The 18,125-nt window shown below is 32.6% G+C and overlaps 1 protein-coding gene across 1 annotated transcript; it reads left to right on the top strand.

Annotated features, from left to right (window-relative positions):
- Positions 1–342: 342 nt before the first annotated feature.
- LOC139519067 (bursicon-like) lies at positions 343–12,266 on the top strand. The gene is made up of 3 exons (XM_071310847.1): positions 343–380; positions 10,087–10,123; positions 11,619–12,266. Exon 3 carries the CDS (start codon positions 11,619–11,621, stop codon positions 12,057–12,059), a length of 441 nt encoding a protein of 146 aa, XP_071166948.1. The 5' UTR covers positions 343–380; positions 10,087–10,123; the 3' UTR covers positions 12,060–12,266.
- The last annotated feature ends 5,859 nt before the right edge of the window (positions 12,267–18,125 follow it).

Genomic DNA, 18,125 nt, shown 5'->3' with positions numbered 1-18,125 from the left:
TTAACAAAATATATACCCGGTTATATTTGTTAAGGTATAGCCAAAAGTGTAAAAATGTGAATATAAGTGACTGTGCACAATTTCATCTATATACATATTATCTATTTGATATTATTCCCAACTTTGTACTTAGTTTATATCTATTTTACCCTTTACTATAATGATCTTACTATTTTGAACATATTTTGTATTATATGGTTCAATGAATCCAAAATACTCTTTTTGGGCTATTGGACACTTTACTTAACAGTTGTTTTATCTGGTTCTATCTAGTTAACAGTTCACCTTTTGACTATATATATTGTACTTTTTAACTTTATTGTCAATGCAGAATAAGAAACACCAGAAACAACACTAAGAGCCGTAGCCAGCATTATCAGGTATTTACAATTAAGGGTTTTTCAAATTAGTTTATGGTTAAATGTTTTTGACTTTAATATTTTATTTAGTTTCATTTACTTTGCTAATTGCATTTCAAACTTTATATTTTCTTATTTACCTGTAATTAACTTTCAATGTCGTATAGTATTTTATATAGTCAACTTACTTTAGTGAACAGTTTTCATTAGCATTGATTAACAAATTGTTTACATTCAGAGTGTTCATTTAACTGTATTTTGCATTATTATTTAAGAAATAATTCCTTCATGTCATGCTCTATGCTCTTTTTAACATGGGTAGGCATTATATTTGTCGATATTTTACACTGAGCGTTAGCGAGGTGTAAAATGTGGTCAAATATAATGCATACCCATGTTAAAATGAGCAAAGGGCATGACATGAAGGAATTATTTCGATTCTAATAGGACAAATACAGTAGTTTTATAGGTCGAAGCGTACGAAATAACCGTAAAAATGTTTGGCTGTCCCCGTTTCCTCCTCGAGGAGTCTGTTCATTGCACTTCATATTTAATAAGTCTAAAAACTACGAGCAGGGTAAATGTATGTTGTTTCATAAAAATATATAATAAAAGTTTATGTTAGCTGCTTAAATGTATATATTGTAAAGAATAACGATGTAAATAACGTTAATATAAACAGTAAGTTCGTGCGCATGTGACAAACATATTTTGTGCTCATTAGAACACGGCTTTGTTTACAAAGCTTAATAAGGACGTCATATTAGAATTATTTGCAATTGTGTAATTAAACATAATATACATTAGTTGCTACAAAAAGATATATTCATATGCATTTATATGTAAAGTTGTATTTATTTGTCATTATCTGTTTATTTCAGATCTGTCGTTGCCTTCTATGTTATATTTATTAAAATATATGAACGTTCTGCATTCAATTTATCTGAGCCTTATTCCACCTGGTCACATGACAATACACCTACGTCATGTAACTGCAGTCATTCCGAATACATTTATGGCCCCAGTTCCCATGTTATAACAGGAAACCTTTACATTGTTCGTGTTCGAGAGTTGAAATCATTCCTCAGTAAATGTCCCCCGTCAATTATCAATTGGAATAAGTGTCGTTATATCATCCACGACTCACTCCGTACTTACTGCTTGCAATTGATAAAACGAGAAAAAGGTGACAAAAATCTTTGGACTCTTTTTTAATTCTGTAATATTACATAATTGATATACGTATGCATCATTTTAAAGACTATTTTACTCCTAACAACAGCCATACTAACCTTATTTCTCGTTTCAAATATAAACCAAAAGAACTCGCCAAGACTTTTGTTTTGTCCCAGCCGATAAAGCTGCTAATAATATCATTCTTCTTTGACGTAAATTTTACATTGATGTTCTGCAAAAGGAAAACACCAAGTCACCAACATTCCAACCAACTCGATTTTCGGAAATTGACATCTGTAACAAGCATAAACCTTAAGAAACCCCTTCACAAGTAGAACCATATACAATGAAAGTTTCAACTATGTACTGGCTTTCAAAACTGCACAGAACACCTTACAAATATAGATTTATTTCGTCTTTACGCCATTGTTCCACTACTAAACTGTATATTCTACTTACTAGCACGCATGGTACAATTAAAACATTGATAATAAAATGTTCAAATAAGGTTTTTGAAAATAGTGGAATTAATTTCTTTGATAGTGTCAAAAATTCTTTGAAAGTACTTGATAAATTGCATGCATATATTTGTGATTTTGAATCTGATCAAAGGTTTGATTTTTCTACCCTATATACCACTTTGCCTCATATTCTTATTAAGACAAAATTCACATAGCTGATTAAATCGGCATTTAAAAATCAGAATGCGAATAAATATATATATATATGTGCTCAAACTCTTTTAGGTAATTTTTTAGAACAACAAACAAAAGAATTATGACCAATAGAAACCTAAAAATAACTCATTTGATCAAAGGTCAATTTAACCAGACGCAGATAGGGCCTTTTTTATTTCTTAAATCATCAACGGTGAATTTTAGAGAAAAAAAACCGTTACAGTTCATTAAGTACAGATGCGCTGTCTACAGAGTTAATGATAGTATCCACCTGGTCATTGTCGTCACGAAATAACTAAATACCTACTATAAGTTTATGACTGACCTGGGACATAATTAAATGTATTAATGTCAAAGATTAATAATACATAAGCCATAAAAAATCCTGAACTAAAGGATCATATTTTATTGTCGAAATGAACACGATTAAGTATGATTTGTCAACGGTTTTAATTAATTGCAATTGTTATGAATTCCTTCGACCTTTCATGGACATAATACTTCAATCTACCGCCCGATGGAGATTATGGATACACAAAAAGTTTTTTTTTCAGCATTCAGCCAACTGAGCCAAGACAAAGCATCTGTACTAACATGTCTTCCTGTGAGATGTTAGAATTTCATATGGTATTGGCATAAAACCTCTAGTCAACCGATAGCGTCTTCGGTTCTTCTTAAAAATGTGCAAGCCAATGTAAACTCGCTGCGTTTAAGAACCATTTATGGCATTCGGCTGTTATCTCCTCTTTGGTCGAATTGTTGTCTCTTTGACATATGCCCAAATTCCATTATCAATTATTCTAATTATATAATAAATTCACGGCCTTATAGAATAGTTGAATCAAATTTCTGCCAACAATTCTGTCTGCTTTTTGCAATAACTACGCTGCGCGAGTGAAATAAGTGAATGTCCTTTAGGCCAACACATTTTCAATACCATTTGGCACTTGCAACAACTCTGCTTGTATGGCCATAAACATCCGTATCCAAAATGAACTGGTCAGTTGAATTTGGAAACGTGGTCACTGGTGTGGTTTGTAACGCACTCTTGCCTTCTATTAATTGTTCTCCAATCTGAAAGTTTTCTCTCTTTTGATATCTTGTTTGTGGATTAGCTATTTTTAGAATATCCTAAAACAAAATTGCGATGTTATTGAGAGAGCTGTTATCTATTTTTGTATCACTTCGACCTACTAGTCACCGGTTGTCATGCCTTTCTGGTTGACCGTCTTACATGTGAAACTTACTTCCCTGTTGCACAAATCGAATTTTCGATGCTTGAATTTTATTACACACTCACGAAGGCGTTCGCATGCAACTCTTAGATTTCTGATATGAAGTTTTCTCCACGACATTCTTGTCGAAGAAACAGTACAATTTTCTAAGTTGTACGTTAAATCAAATTCAAAGCACTTACATATTTGGATGGTGCATAATTTGCATTGTCCGGATCTCATTGCTTTTTGCCAATTTGAACAAACATCCAGTTCTTCATTAGCTTAAAAAAAATTTAAAATATACATTTGCGCCATTTTACAGGTAATATATAACCATGATATCGGAAAAGTTTAAAATATTCATGAATTCATCGTGGAAAAAAATTTAAAAAGTATTAACTGGGTAACTAAGAAAATTCGTACTGATTTTTTTAATAGAAAACTAAGAGTCACTTTTTTCAAATTATATTGTTCACATGTTTGATATGGCAATATGGATTTTGTCAAGTCTGAATTATTTGCTGTTAGTTTTGTAACGTGTAACCGGGCGGGGACGTTTAGATATTTTTATCCTCGGGTTCGTACCAGTTTCCTGGGATTTGAAAAGCAATTCAAAAGTTCTAAAGTCAATAAAATGTTTACACTATCACTATCATATATGAAACAAATAATATACTACATAAAACGAATTTCAACACCTATCAACCTAACCCGAACCTGTTATATTACAAACTGTTTAAACCCTTTCAGTCCGAAACTGTTTGAAACTATAGTCTGAAACATAAATGTATGGAACTGGTTTGAAACATAAATGTATAAAACTGGTCTGAAACTTAAATGCATGGAACGGGTCTGAAACCTTAATGTATGAAACTGGTTTGACGGTTTGGAACTATTGTCTGAAACCTAAATGTTTGGGACTGGTCTGAAACCTAAATGTTTGGAACGGGTCTGAAACCTAAATGTATGGAACGGGTCTGAAACCTAAATGTATAAAACGGGGCTAAACCTCAATGTATCAAACAGGCTGAAACCTAAATGTATAAAACGGGGCTGAACCGAAGTGTATCAGACGGGCTGAAACCTAAATGTATAAAACGGGGCTAAACCCTAATGTATCAAACGGGCTGAAACCTAAATGTATAAAACGGGGCTTGAACCTTAATGTATCAAACTAGGCTGAAACCTTATGTATGCAACCGGGCTGAAACCTATCAAAACGAATGTATTGAAACAAATTCCAACTGTTGTAAACTTACGACGTATAAAACTTTATTAAAATATATTTATAAAAGTGTTGGAATAGGGTAGCACTAAGGTATGGGTTAACAGCAAACACTCACTGCAATAGTTAGAGATGTGGAACGCAAAACCTTAGCACTAGCACTAGCCCTGTTTATACAACTTCTCAGGAACCAAAACTATCTATATCTTCTCAGGTTTCAAACACTCCACTTTGTTTGACTAATCCTGCTACTCGTCTCTAAATATTAACGGTCCTACCTTTCTATTCTTCTTCTTACAACGTCTCTGATACGAATGACAACTTAAACTGAATAGCTACCCACTTTTAATACTTCTAACGCGGATCTCGAAGAGAGCACCCTAGCAACAGCTGTACAGGTAAAGCGTCTGATAGCAACCAAGGATAAAGGGATGCATTTAGATACAGTTTTCAACGATAAAAAGATTAAATGAGAAACTCATAGAGATATCGGAAAACATATAACTGTAGAAATATTATAATATTCTTAAACAGTAAATTCGTAACAGTTTTATCAAAATTATATTGTTTCATGTATCGATTTGAATTTTTATCAAAGTTGGGTATTTTTGTGATTTTAATTTTCAGAACTTCTAGGATACTTTCATTGACATGGCCCTTGGATACACTCTTCGATCTTTCCAACGAATTACTAAAGTATAAATATTTTTACACTCAGTTTTAAATACCGTACGTTGAATAGAAACAGAATATAGTTTGGAAGTACTTGATAAATTGCATGCTTATATATATTGGTGATTTTGAATCTGTTCAAAGTTTTTATTTTTCTACCCTGTATACCACATTGCCTCACATTCTCGTTAAGAAAAATTCACACACCTTATTAAATGGGCATTTAAAAAGTCAGAAAGTGAATATATATGTTCAAACTCTTTTAGGTCATTTTTCAGTAGCAATACACAAAAAACTATGTCAATTGGACATACTTTGATACTATATATGTCCTTCAATTTTTTCTAGATAACATTTTTGTTCGCTTTGGAGTTTCCGTATATCGTCAGGTTATCGGAATTCCAATGGGGACTAACTGTGCACCACTTATTGCGGACCTGTTTTTGTATTGCTATGAGTTACAATTTATGACAAAAATCAGCAAAGACCCATCGAAACAACATCTGATAAACAAATTTAATAATACTTTTAGATATTTGGATGATATTTTGGCTCTCAATAATGACGACTTCAGTATGTATACTAAAGAAAAAAGTAAAAACACAAAAATACTGAACTCCGAGGAAAATTCAAAAAGGAAAATCAAAAATCAAAAGGCAAAATCAAAAGTCCAAACACATCAAACGAATGGATAACAACTGTCATATTCCTGACTTGGTACAGGCATTTTCTAATGTAGAAAATGGTGGATTGAACCTGGTTTTATAGCTAGCTAAACCTCTCACTTGTATGACAGTCGCATCAAATTCCATTACATTGTCAACGATGCATGAACAAAACAAACATACTCAAAGAGTAAAAATGTCAAAAATAGGGGTACAACAGTCAATATTGTGTTATCATCTTAATATCACTACATAAACAACAAATGTAACAAAGTAGCACAAAAAGGCATACATCAAATTTAACATTCTCATTTTGCTTATCTTATACGGCTGAATTTATCTATGTAAAGTCTACCCATAAATGAAAGAAGGTTTTCATTACTGGTGTAAAATTGCGCGTTTGAAATTCGCACAGGTAGACATAAAAATAATTTTGTCGTATGACGGCATACATAAATGCAGACTCACGTAAAGTAGATATAACAAAAAACAGACTTACAGCAAAAATAATAAATAAAATAATGGTGTGGTTCAAAGTATGACGGGACACATAAGTACAGTTTCACGTCAAATACGGCTGAATTTATCTATGTAAAGTCTACCCATAAATGATAGAAGGTTTTCATTACTGGTGTAAAATTGCGCGTTTGAAATTCGCACAGGTAGACATAAAAATAATTTTGTCGTATGACGGCATACATAAATGCAGACTCACGTAAAGTAGATATAACAAAAACCAGATTTAACAGTAAAAGTAATAATAATAAATAAAATAATGGTGTGGTTCAAAGTATGACGGGATACATAAGTACAGTTTCACGTCAAATGTATATCATAAAAAACAGACTAAACAGAAAAAGTAGTCTTATTGAATAAAATAGTTTAGTCATGCATAGTATGTCAAGATCCTTAAGTAAAAGTAATATCAATAAATGAAATAATTTTGCCGTTCAAAGTATGTGGTTTTACGTAACCACAGAGTCACTTCAAATGAATATCTAAAAAAGACATATAAAAGAATACTATAATACGTAATTAAGATGATAACAAACGTCAGTACGCAAAATCTATACTTCAAGACCATCTTGTATTATTTGTGAAGTTGATACGGAATATTTATCAACAAGTTCTGGGTATCTTCCGATGAACTTTTTTAGAAAAAGGACGAGACGTTCTTTGACATACCCCTGGTTCATCAATTTTCTGCTCAGACACTGGTGACGTTTTACAAAGTCTGAATAGGAGCTGCAAGCTCTTGAATACCTTATAAGTTGGGAAATGTATATTCCATATGCAGGTGAAGTTGGTATATTACTACTAAGGTGGGGGAAATTGATAATTTCAAAATTAAAATCGTCTCGTTTGTCATAGATTCTGGTACTGAGATGACTGTGTATGTCAAATTCGAGGTATAAGTCTAAAAATGAGGCAGAGGAAGCCGTGTCTGTGGTCTCTTTAATTTCTAGTTCTGGTGGGTATATTAATGGAATCCAATCAGAAAAGTTCGGATTGTTAATGGAAAGAACATCATCAATATATCTGAAAGTGAAATTAAATAACCTGGCTTCTTTGATCTTCTTGTTTTTGACAAGTGTCTGAAGGAACTCCGATTCATATGAAAATAAGAAGAGGTCGGCAAGGAGAGGCGCACAGTTCGTTCCCATAGGAATGCCGACAATTTGTTGAAAAAGTCTACCTCCAAATTCAACAAATATGTTGTCAATAAGAAACTCCAGCATACTGATCACTTGTTCCTCTGTGTAGTATGTTTTACCCTTTTGTTCCTTATTAACAAAATATGCCTTATGGTATCCCAAAGTGATAAATTTATAGCGTATGCTACCATTTTTATGATGAAAAGCATTGTGAATTATTTCTTTTAGACGGGTTTTCAATTTCACATGGGGAATGGTTGTATACAAGGTTGAAAAATCAAAAGTTTTAATAGAACTAATTTCAGAAAAAGACCGAGATTTAAAATGATCCAGAAGTTCTTTAGAGTTTTTCAGAATCCACATATGGTTAATACCACTACGTGAGTAAACAGTTTCACAGTATATCTGAAGACCCTCTTTAACTGCGGACAGAATTTTAGTCAATCTAATGGACAATTCTTTAGTAGAACAAGCAGATGAGCCGGCAATGTACCGTTGTTTGTACGGAATTTTGTGAAGTTTAGGTATCCAATACAAACAAGGTAAGTCCTCCGATTTGTTGTTCAATGCAATGTTCATAGAAGCCATGAAGGACTTATGATTCGCTAAAATCTCATCCTTGTCAAATGATATGTTTTTGTATGTGGGATTACCTGAGTGTTCATTTATTCCTAATTCTTTTATAAGACACTCGTAGTAATACGATTTACATACAAAGACAATATTATTTGAAGCTTTGTCCGCAGGAACAACAACATACTTATCTTGAAGAGATGATAGACATTTCACAGCCTCTTTGTCACTGAAAATGGACTTAGGTCGATCATTCACACAGTTTTTCAACTTATGAATGCGACGTTTTATCAGAGACCTGATTGTTTTGACCCATTCTGACAAAGTGTCCAGTTGCACTTCTTCTCGCTTAGCCCATGCTTTGGTTACATCTTCTGACATCAATTTATCCTGTTGAACTTACTTTAAATAAAGCTAATACTAACAATGACCACTGCCCTTTCCTCGATCTTGATATCTATATCACTAACGAAAAGCTTAATACTAAAATTTATGATAAAAGAGATGATTTTTCATTTCCTATCGTTAATTATTCATTTTTAGATGGTGACGTTCCCTTGTCACCATCTTAATTACGGTGTTTATATATCTCAACTTGTACGATTCGCCCGTGTATGTAACAATGGTTTAGATTTTAACGAGAGAAATTTATGTATTACTGAAAAATTATTACACCAGGGTTTTCGATGTCACAAACTAGTCAAAACATTTACTACATTTTATCATCGGTATAAGGACATCATTCGTAAACATAGCTCAACATGCAGACTTCTTATACGTTCAGGTACTTCACATCCATTTTTTATGGAAATATTCTTTATAAAGCACAAAAATGTCTGTATTCACCTCAGAAACTAACAAAACCTTTAAATAAATTAAGAAGGGATATAGTTACGATACTGTTGTCAGGACATTAAAGATTGCATATTTTGGCGTTAATATTGATTCACTTATAGGGTCTTTGCATCGGAATTTATTCAAAAACCAGTTATTGGCATGACACGGGTTATGTTCTCCTCATATATGTTATGATGGTATGATACTAAACCCCTAATGGGAAGAATTGTGCCTGATGTTCATATGATGAAATCATAATCTTTTAGTCAGTTTAATTGAAGTCTGGAGCTGGCATGTAAGTTAACTGCTAGTAGTCTGTTGTTATTTATGTGTTATTGTCATTTTGTTTATTTTCTTTGGTTACATCTTCTGACATCAGACTCGGACTTCTCTTGAACTGAATTTAAATGTACGTATTGTTATGCGTTTACTTTTCTACATTGGATAGAGGTATAAGGGGAGGGTTGAGATCTCATAAACATGTTTAACCCGCCGCATGTTTGCGCCTGTTCCAAGTCAGCAATTTTATTTACATTGAGAAATGACCCAAGTAAATATTTTGGGGTTGGATATATAAAAAAACTGCTGATTGTAATATACTAATAATGTTTGAGCAACTATTAAAACTAAAATAAAAATTACACAAGTACAATTCTTCCTTTTACCACCCTCAATTTTACTTTTATTAAATCATTGACTTCTTTTTAAGTATTCTTACTTTTATTCTGATTCTTGTCTGGAAGAAATTATAAAGACTTTTATATATAGAAGATTTCCTTTTGTTATCTAAGTTTCACAGAGACATAATTAAATAGATTCTAATCCAATATGTCATGTTATTTGAAAAGTGTTAAAAATTTGGCAAAAATAAATTGCTGAAGCCAAATGGATTCATGGAATGTCATAAGATACGATATTAAAAATCCGACGGAATTAACTCAGTGCAAAAATGTCTCCACACCAACGCATTTTTGTGGTATTATATATCTAATCAAGCTTTGGTATTATTGTAATATTTCCTGTCTTACAGGTATGAAGAAAAGTTTAAACTGAGTTTATCATACAAGGTAAATAGTTATATTTTAATTATTGTACATTTTTATAGATATCATATTTATTTCATATACCTTTTAACAATGGCATGTTTGATGCAACAAAATTATACTATGAATAAAATTTGAAGATAAAATTAAGTCAGAAACTGCATTTTACAAAAGGTTGAATCTAACTCTTTTTATTACTAATTTATTTTATCAGAAGGGAAGTGAAAAAAAACGAAACATTTTGTTTCTACTGAAAATTGGTTTTAAAAAATCATGACTTTGTTTTCAAAATCCGGTGCCTTACTGAACCTCAAACATGTACCTAAGACCTGGATTACTGGAAGACATTTATGTCGCCTGTGTTTGGGTCTTTGGTATCGTGTTATATCGTTTCTTTTTTAAATATCGTGTTTAAATACGTAAAAAGTATATATTTTTCAGGAAATTATGTGTTGTATTTATAATTAATTTCTCTAGCAAATACTTTTGCAATTACATATGTGTTTGTCATATTTTGTTTAGTATACTATATAATTGAATATATATTGGACAAGATGAAACGCATACATTCGAGTATAAAATCGTATTTGCAAATGAAGTGAGATACGATTATCTGTATCATTGGTGATTTAATCCTTTTTGATTTATAGGATGTTCTTTGAAATATTGTTTTTATTTATTGAACATTATCGGTACTTTTTTTATACAATACACCATATAAATATACAAACGCACTAGTACAAAAAAACTTATGTGATAATCGTATTGTATAACAATATCTGCTTCAAACGATAATATAAAAGTAACAATTTAGGTCACAGATTGACTTGCGTCCTATAGCGGTCTTTGCGAAGCTTCATCGATTATCGAAATCGAAGCAACTTTGGAACGACTGAAAAAGAGAACATTACCATAAATTTGGATAACAAAAACATCGACCAGTCTTTTGTCGAATTACATAATAATTAAAGAATTTCAGAGATTGTAAACGAGGTATATTTCTGGAAGTATGTAGGACCGTTAAGGACCCTACTTTAAGATGGAAAGATTTAAATTGAAATAATGTTTCTTGTCCAATACGGTCTTGAAACTGGATTTTTGTTAAGTAACCAAAGATAAGATGTCTTGAAAAAAGTCCCTTATCAAATGGCAAAATCAAAAGCTCAAACACATCAAACAAATAGATAGCAACTGTCATATTCATTATTCCTGAATTGGTACAGGCATTTTGAAGGTTATATGCAACAATTTATTTTGATTATACGTATATGTTCTTAAACAAAATGGTACAATTATATAGTGTTAACTTCAGTGAAAAAGGTTAATATAATTTCTTTAAAGTGTAGCATTTGAGTTTAGACCAAGAAGAGTAAACATACAAAGGAAACTGCCAATGAGCCTTATACAAGTCCGATATTAACGGAAGACATATTTTTTCCATATTAGTTTTGTTTGATTTTTAGTTGAATTGATAAATCATTGCAGAAATACCTTTATTTATAAATGCATTAATTTACAGATGACGGAAATATCAATCATGGTTACCAAGTTGATTGCTGCATCAATCACGTTACAAGTAGTGGCTTCACTGTGTGCACGGCAGCGAACTATTCATACTATACAATATCTTGACTGTCGACCAAAGAGAGTCTTATCCTTCGCTTGTTCTGGAACATGCAGCTCATATTCAAAGCCATCTTCTTTGCAGCCTGGAGAATTTGACAAACATTGTGAATGCTGCCAAGAGAAAGATACAATGACTAGACAAACAAGAGTAATGTGTCCCAATGAAGGTGGAGACACACCCTTTAAGTACAAAGTAGTATCAGTGTCTGTTCCCGTGTCTTGTATGTGTCAACCATGCTCACATTTCCCGTTGTCTAATGCTCAAAGTGAACCAGATAATATCCACGAAAGAAAGCGAACAAAAAATAACACATACATTGATTTGCCGTTATAGATCACTGCAATCAATGAAATGTTTTTGAGAGTGTACATTTTTAGTAAATGTTTGCAAATAAGTAAAATAACAATGTATACGTATGTGTGTAACTACAATTATTTGACAATGATTATCTATAATTGGTTCTAGTTAATATTTTCGTTGTTCATACCGACCGTTCTTTGCATTAGATAAAACTTGAAGGAAGAAAATATGAGGTGTTTTATAACTCAATTAAATATGTGTAGAAATGCAATGGTTTTCATGTTAAAACAAATTCGAAAACTCTCGTTGGACAAACATGAGATATTTATATATTGATACAAATTGAAATTTAATAAGAAAATTGTCCTGAAGGCGAGCGTATTACGCTCCGATAGGACAATGTCCAGTATCCTTAATGGAAATTGGTTTAAGTACTGAAAACATGTCATTTAAACGTATAAAAGAGGGACGAAAGATACCAAAGGGACAGTCAAACTCATAAATCTAAAACAAACTGACAACGCCATGGCTAAAAATGAAAAAGACAAACAGAAAAACAATAGTACACATGATACAACATAGAAAACTAAAGAATGAACAACACGAACCCCAATAAAATTTTAATAAAAGCTAATTGAAAAAACTATACATTTTGTTGTTCTTGGAATATTGTGATAGTTAAAGCATAGAAATATGGTTGTATGCATTCTCGCTACATTGAAGACCCATTGGTTGCCTTCGGCTGTTGTTTGCTCTATGGTCGGGTGGTTGTCGCTTTGACATATTCACCATTTCCTTTCTCAATTTTAGTTTTCAGGTTACAAAATTGGACGTATAAATACGCAGTAAAGCTGGGTAATAGTATTAAGATGGGTAATTGTATTGCGTTTCTTCATATTGTTTCATAGCTCGACCATGTATAAAATAATGATCCGTTATCAATTTAATATGAACTCCTACGAAAACAAATAAAAAAGTATAAATGCCTACGTAGTTGTACTTACTTATCCATCTTTCGAAAGCATATTGTTTGCACATCAAGTTTATTATCACATCAGTACGCAGTACACAAGGCGAATGTTACCATGTTTTAAAATAAACAATATTGTTTTGTATTATTGGTACTGAATGCTTTATAACAGACATATAGTTGTTAATTTCTGTGTCATTTTGGTCTCTTGTGGAGAGTTGTCTCATTGGCAATCATACCTAATCTTCTTTTTTATATTTATAATACATTTTGTACAATTCCACGTTGACATGATTGATATAAAAAGAATTTTCAAGGAAACTAAGCTTCCAACTTTCTTGGGTATAGAATAAAACTGAGAATGGAAATGGGAAATATGTCAAAGGGGACAACAACCCGACTAAAGAGCAGACAACAGCCGAATTGGTCCTCAGCTGGTCCCTAATTAAAATTGTGTACTAGTTCAGTGAAAATTGACGTCACATAAAACCATAAAACATATAAATAAACTAAAATTAAAAACCTTCAAGACTAACAAAAGCCAGAGGCTCCTGAATTGGGACAGGCGCAAAACTGCGGCGGAAAAAAAATGTTTTGTGATATCTCGCCCCCAACCTATGCCTCTAGCCAATGTAGAATTAAGAAACACATAGCAATATGCACAGTTCAACTCAGTTCAAAAGAAGTCCGAGTCCGATGTCAGAATAAGTAACAAAAAACACTAAACAAAAAGACAGGGATACAATATGTTAACAAAGGACTACTAGCAGTTACTGACATGACAGCTCCAGACCTCAATTAAACTGACTGAAAGATTATGTCTTCATCATATGAAAATCAAGTACAATCTCTAACATTAGGGGTTTAGTATCATACCATCCTAAAATATATGAGAAGAACATAACCCGTATCATGCCAACAACTGGTTATAGAATAAATGTGTGAATTTCCGATGCAAAGACCGTATAAGAGTATCAATCTGAAAACCAAAATATGCAATCCTTAATTACCTGGCAACAGTATCGTACCTATATCCGTTCCGAATAAGTCTGTTTAAAGGTTTGGTTAGCTTTTTGGGGTGAATGCCGACATTTTTGTGCTTTGTTAAGAATATTTCCATAAAATATTGTATGTGAAATACCTTAACGTATAAGTCCGTGTTCACAGCAAATGCCATGTACAGTAAGTAAACCTGTTGACAATTAGTTTAATATGATGTTCAATTGTTTCACATTAACTTTGTTCACATCTTGGTTTAGCTACCTATGCATAATATTTGTTCACACTTGTAAAATATATGTCATTTAAATTTTCATTATATAGAATCGAATTCAAATTTCTCGGACAACTTTTGGAGCAGTTCGGGAACGACCATTTCCGTGCAAAATGAATAAAATATTTGCGAATAAAAATTCTGCATCAGGAATAAAAACCGTAACACCCCCTTGAAGTAAAATGGTTTCTCTCTTTTGAAAGCCATTTTGATGATTTGCAGAACTTCAAAGATACTAAAGATGTCTCTATTACGCAATAAAAAAACGTAGGCTGCAGCAGCGTGCTTACAGACGAAGAAGAAGGATTGAGATGTTAAGGATTACTGAAGTTATATCATTTCTCCTCTGAAGGAGTATTTGGTTAAGAAAACTGTGGGAACATGTTGTGAATGGGTCATGGAATTTGACTGATGTTTGTAAAAACTTGAGACTTTCCAAGAAAACATTCAATTGCTTGTCCTAGGAACTAGAAATACATATAGAGAAAAAGCATGAACTTCAGGCAAAACATAGCTGTTAAAAAAGGGTTGCAATAACTTTATAGCGATTACCCACAAATTCAGAATATTCTAGTAAATAATTTCACCCCTGTTTGCTGTTTGGCGGTCGACGTATTGCACAATTTCAAAATGAAACTTGCAGAATTATAACGGATAATTTAATGCTGAAGAATATAACAACTACGACTTTGGCTTTAAAATAATAGTTCGTTGTTTGCAAAATAGTGCTTTGTCAGTTTTACACCGGATACTAGTAAAAGAATACAATTTACAATTTACGTATCTCTCTTCTTAGCAATGCATTTATGAGTGAATCGTTGATGAGTACCTGAGTAAAGACAGTGGCAAAAATTTCTGTGTACGTCCAGTCGATTCGGAAAGACATTTGAATTGAATTATGTGTTTGGCAATAATGATGTTTTGATTCTTGAAAAAGGAATAATAAAGCTACCTTCATTGTGTAACAAAGCAAATAACTTTATAATTGTTATAAATAATTATTTCATTCCAAAAAAGTTTCTTCTTTAAATACAAGGGAACGTCACCATCTAAAAAAGGGTAAATAACAATAGGAAATAAAAATCATCTCTTTTCTTATAAATTTTGGTATAAAGCTTCCCGTTAAAGATATAGATATCAAGATCCAATAAATCGAAATAATTATCAAAGGTACCAGGATTATAATTAAGTACGCAAGACGCGCGTTTCGTCTACATAAGACTCATCAGTGACGCTCATATCAAAATATTTATAAAGCCAAACAAGTTCAAAGTTGAAGAGCATTAAGGGTTGAAATTTTCCAAAAAAGTTGTGCCAAATACGGCTAAGGTAATCTTTGCCTGGGATAAGAAAATCCTTAGTTTTCGAAAATTAGTATTGTAAACAGGAAATTTGTAAAATTGACCACATTATTGATATTCATGTCAACACCGAAGTGTTGACTACTGGGCTGGTGATACCCTCGGGGACGAAACGTCCACCAGCAGTGGCATCGCCCCAGTGGTGTAAATAGTTATCAAAGGTACCAGGATAATAATTAAAGAGTTTGAACCAATCTAATTAAAATTAAATCCTTTAATTGCTCCCGTTCTGATATGTCAGAACGGGAGCAATTAAAGGATTAAATTTTAATTAGATTGAGTTTGAACATATATACTCGCATGCCGACTTTGTAAAAACCCATTTAATCAGGTCTGTGATTTTTTTTCGTAAGATTATGAGGCAAAGGGTAGAAAAACTTTGAACAGATTCGAAATCATCAATTTGAGCATGCAAATTTTATCAAGTACTTCCAACGAATTTTTGACACTCCAAAAGTAATTAATTACACTATTTTCAAAGGCCATATTTGAACAATTTATTATCAGGGTTTTGATTGATTAGTAAAAATAATAGATAGTTTAGTAGTGGGACAATGTTTTGAAGACGATAAAAACTCTATATATGTAAGGAGTTTTGTGCAGCCTCGGAAGCCAGTACATAGTTGAAACTTTCATTGTATTTGGTTCTGCTTGTAAAGAGGAAGCTAAACGTGTGTTTGTTTCAGCAGTAATTTTTCCGAAAATGGAGTCAGTTGGAATGTTGGTGAATTCTGGATTTCCTTTTGTAGAACCTCAATTTAAAATTTACGTCAAACAATAATGATAGTGTTTGGGCATCATCCGGGACAAAAACAAATTCCTTGGCGAGTTTATTTTTAGCTTATGGTTGATACGAGAAGCTGGGCTATTATGGTAGTTGTTAGGAGTAATATGATCTTCAAAATGTTGAATGCGATATTTAGGTAATTTACAAAGGAATGATTTCAACTTTTTATCTAAACTGGATTTTGTTAATCTAGCAGGTTGCTTTTGGTCATTCAGTTCTTAACATTTCCACGTATCTTTACATCCTGACTTTCAAATCTTTGTGTAACTGATGAGGATAAATCCAGATAACTGCTTAAGACATTGAAATTTCTTCATCGCTTTTTCATAAAGGGTCACTAATTATTTTACCTGAGATTATTACGTTATCGTAAGAAATCGTTTGATCTACTTCTAACTTAGGGTTATATAGAACAAAATTCCAAGTAGAGACAATAAACAAATTAAGAGGGGGAATAGCGATACAACTGAAAAGAGAAAATTAAACGCCTCCATCCTGAGTTGCGTACTTGTACATCCCACACAGCAATACGCACTTCCCACTCCGGCTAGGTTTTACTGCAGGTCGTAAGAAGACTTGAGTTACATCATTTTTATTCTCAAGTCACCGTGGAGGGTAAAACTACGTTAAAACAATTGAGTGACTTAGAGAAGGGCGTAACATTGGTGTTGAAAGTAGTGTGGTTGCATTGAGTGCATGAGGTCGGTGGATTGATCGTAGACCAGGTCAAACAAAAGGATTATGTTTTTAATTTCCTCTTCTCTGGTATTCAGGCGATTTAGGAGTAAGCATAAAGATAAGTTAGGTGTGATTAATGTGTCCAGATAGATTGACATGTCTGCCAGAAAAGTTACTATGGGAACATAAACGTTATCATTCTGGCTCAGTGTCCTGGTGTAGTATAAAGCAGGATTAATATTCATATATAATAAATATGTTTTGTAAGAAACGCCATGGCAAAGAAACAAAACGACAAGACAACCACGTCCACAAAACACTACATAAAACTGATATTTCAGATGCTCCGGAAAAGTAGACAGATCATGCTCAACTAGTTGCAGCCAACATGCTGGTCATGAATAGAACAAATTGTGTGACCAGTCACATTTTTGAACGTTTTGCAAAATTATGATAGGGGTTTGAAAACAAAAATTGGACAGAAGGCAAAATAAAGCATCGACATTGATTTATATTTGATTTTCAGATAAGACTTTATAAAACGTTAATTTTAATTTTAAGATTTACAAAAAACTCTTAAAACCCATAAAAGATAATGATTTCACTGTATTATTCAACTTGAAAATATTTTCATAACAGTCATGAGACGTAACAGAACCTCACATATTGTCATATAAATTTAACCTAATTTCTGTGGGCGAAATGTGTTACAAAAGAGTCTTCAATGAATCAAACACAGAAACACTTTAAAGATCTGTCACGATACCAAACTCTCAAGATTACAATAAAAACAAATTAAAAATAAATGATATAAGACAACCATTGAACGAATTCCTGAATATAGACAGATGAATAAATTTGTAATTGGTTGGAATTGACCTTAATCTCAATAAGTGCACTAACAAAACATTTCTCATCACTTGGCGTCCGTCGTATGTCGTCGTCGTCTGTCGTTAACTTTTACCAAAATCTTCTCCTCTGAAACTACTGGGTCAAATTTAACCTTGGCCACAATCGTTATGGGGATCTA

The sequence above is a fragment of the Mytilus edulis genome, chromosome 1, assembly GCF_963676685.1.
Source record: "Mytilus edulis chromosome 1, xbMytEdul2.2, whole genome shotgun sequence".
Taxonomy (NCBI): domain Eukaryota; kingdom Metazoa; phylum Mollusca; class Bivalvia; order Mytilida; family Mytilidae; genus Mytilus; species Mytilus edulis.
Note: the sequence above shows the minus strand (reverse complement) of the source record. Positions and strands in the feature narration are given on the sequence as shown.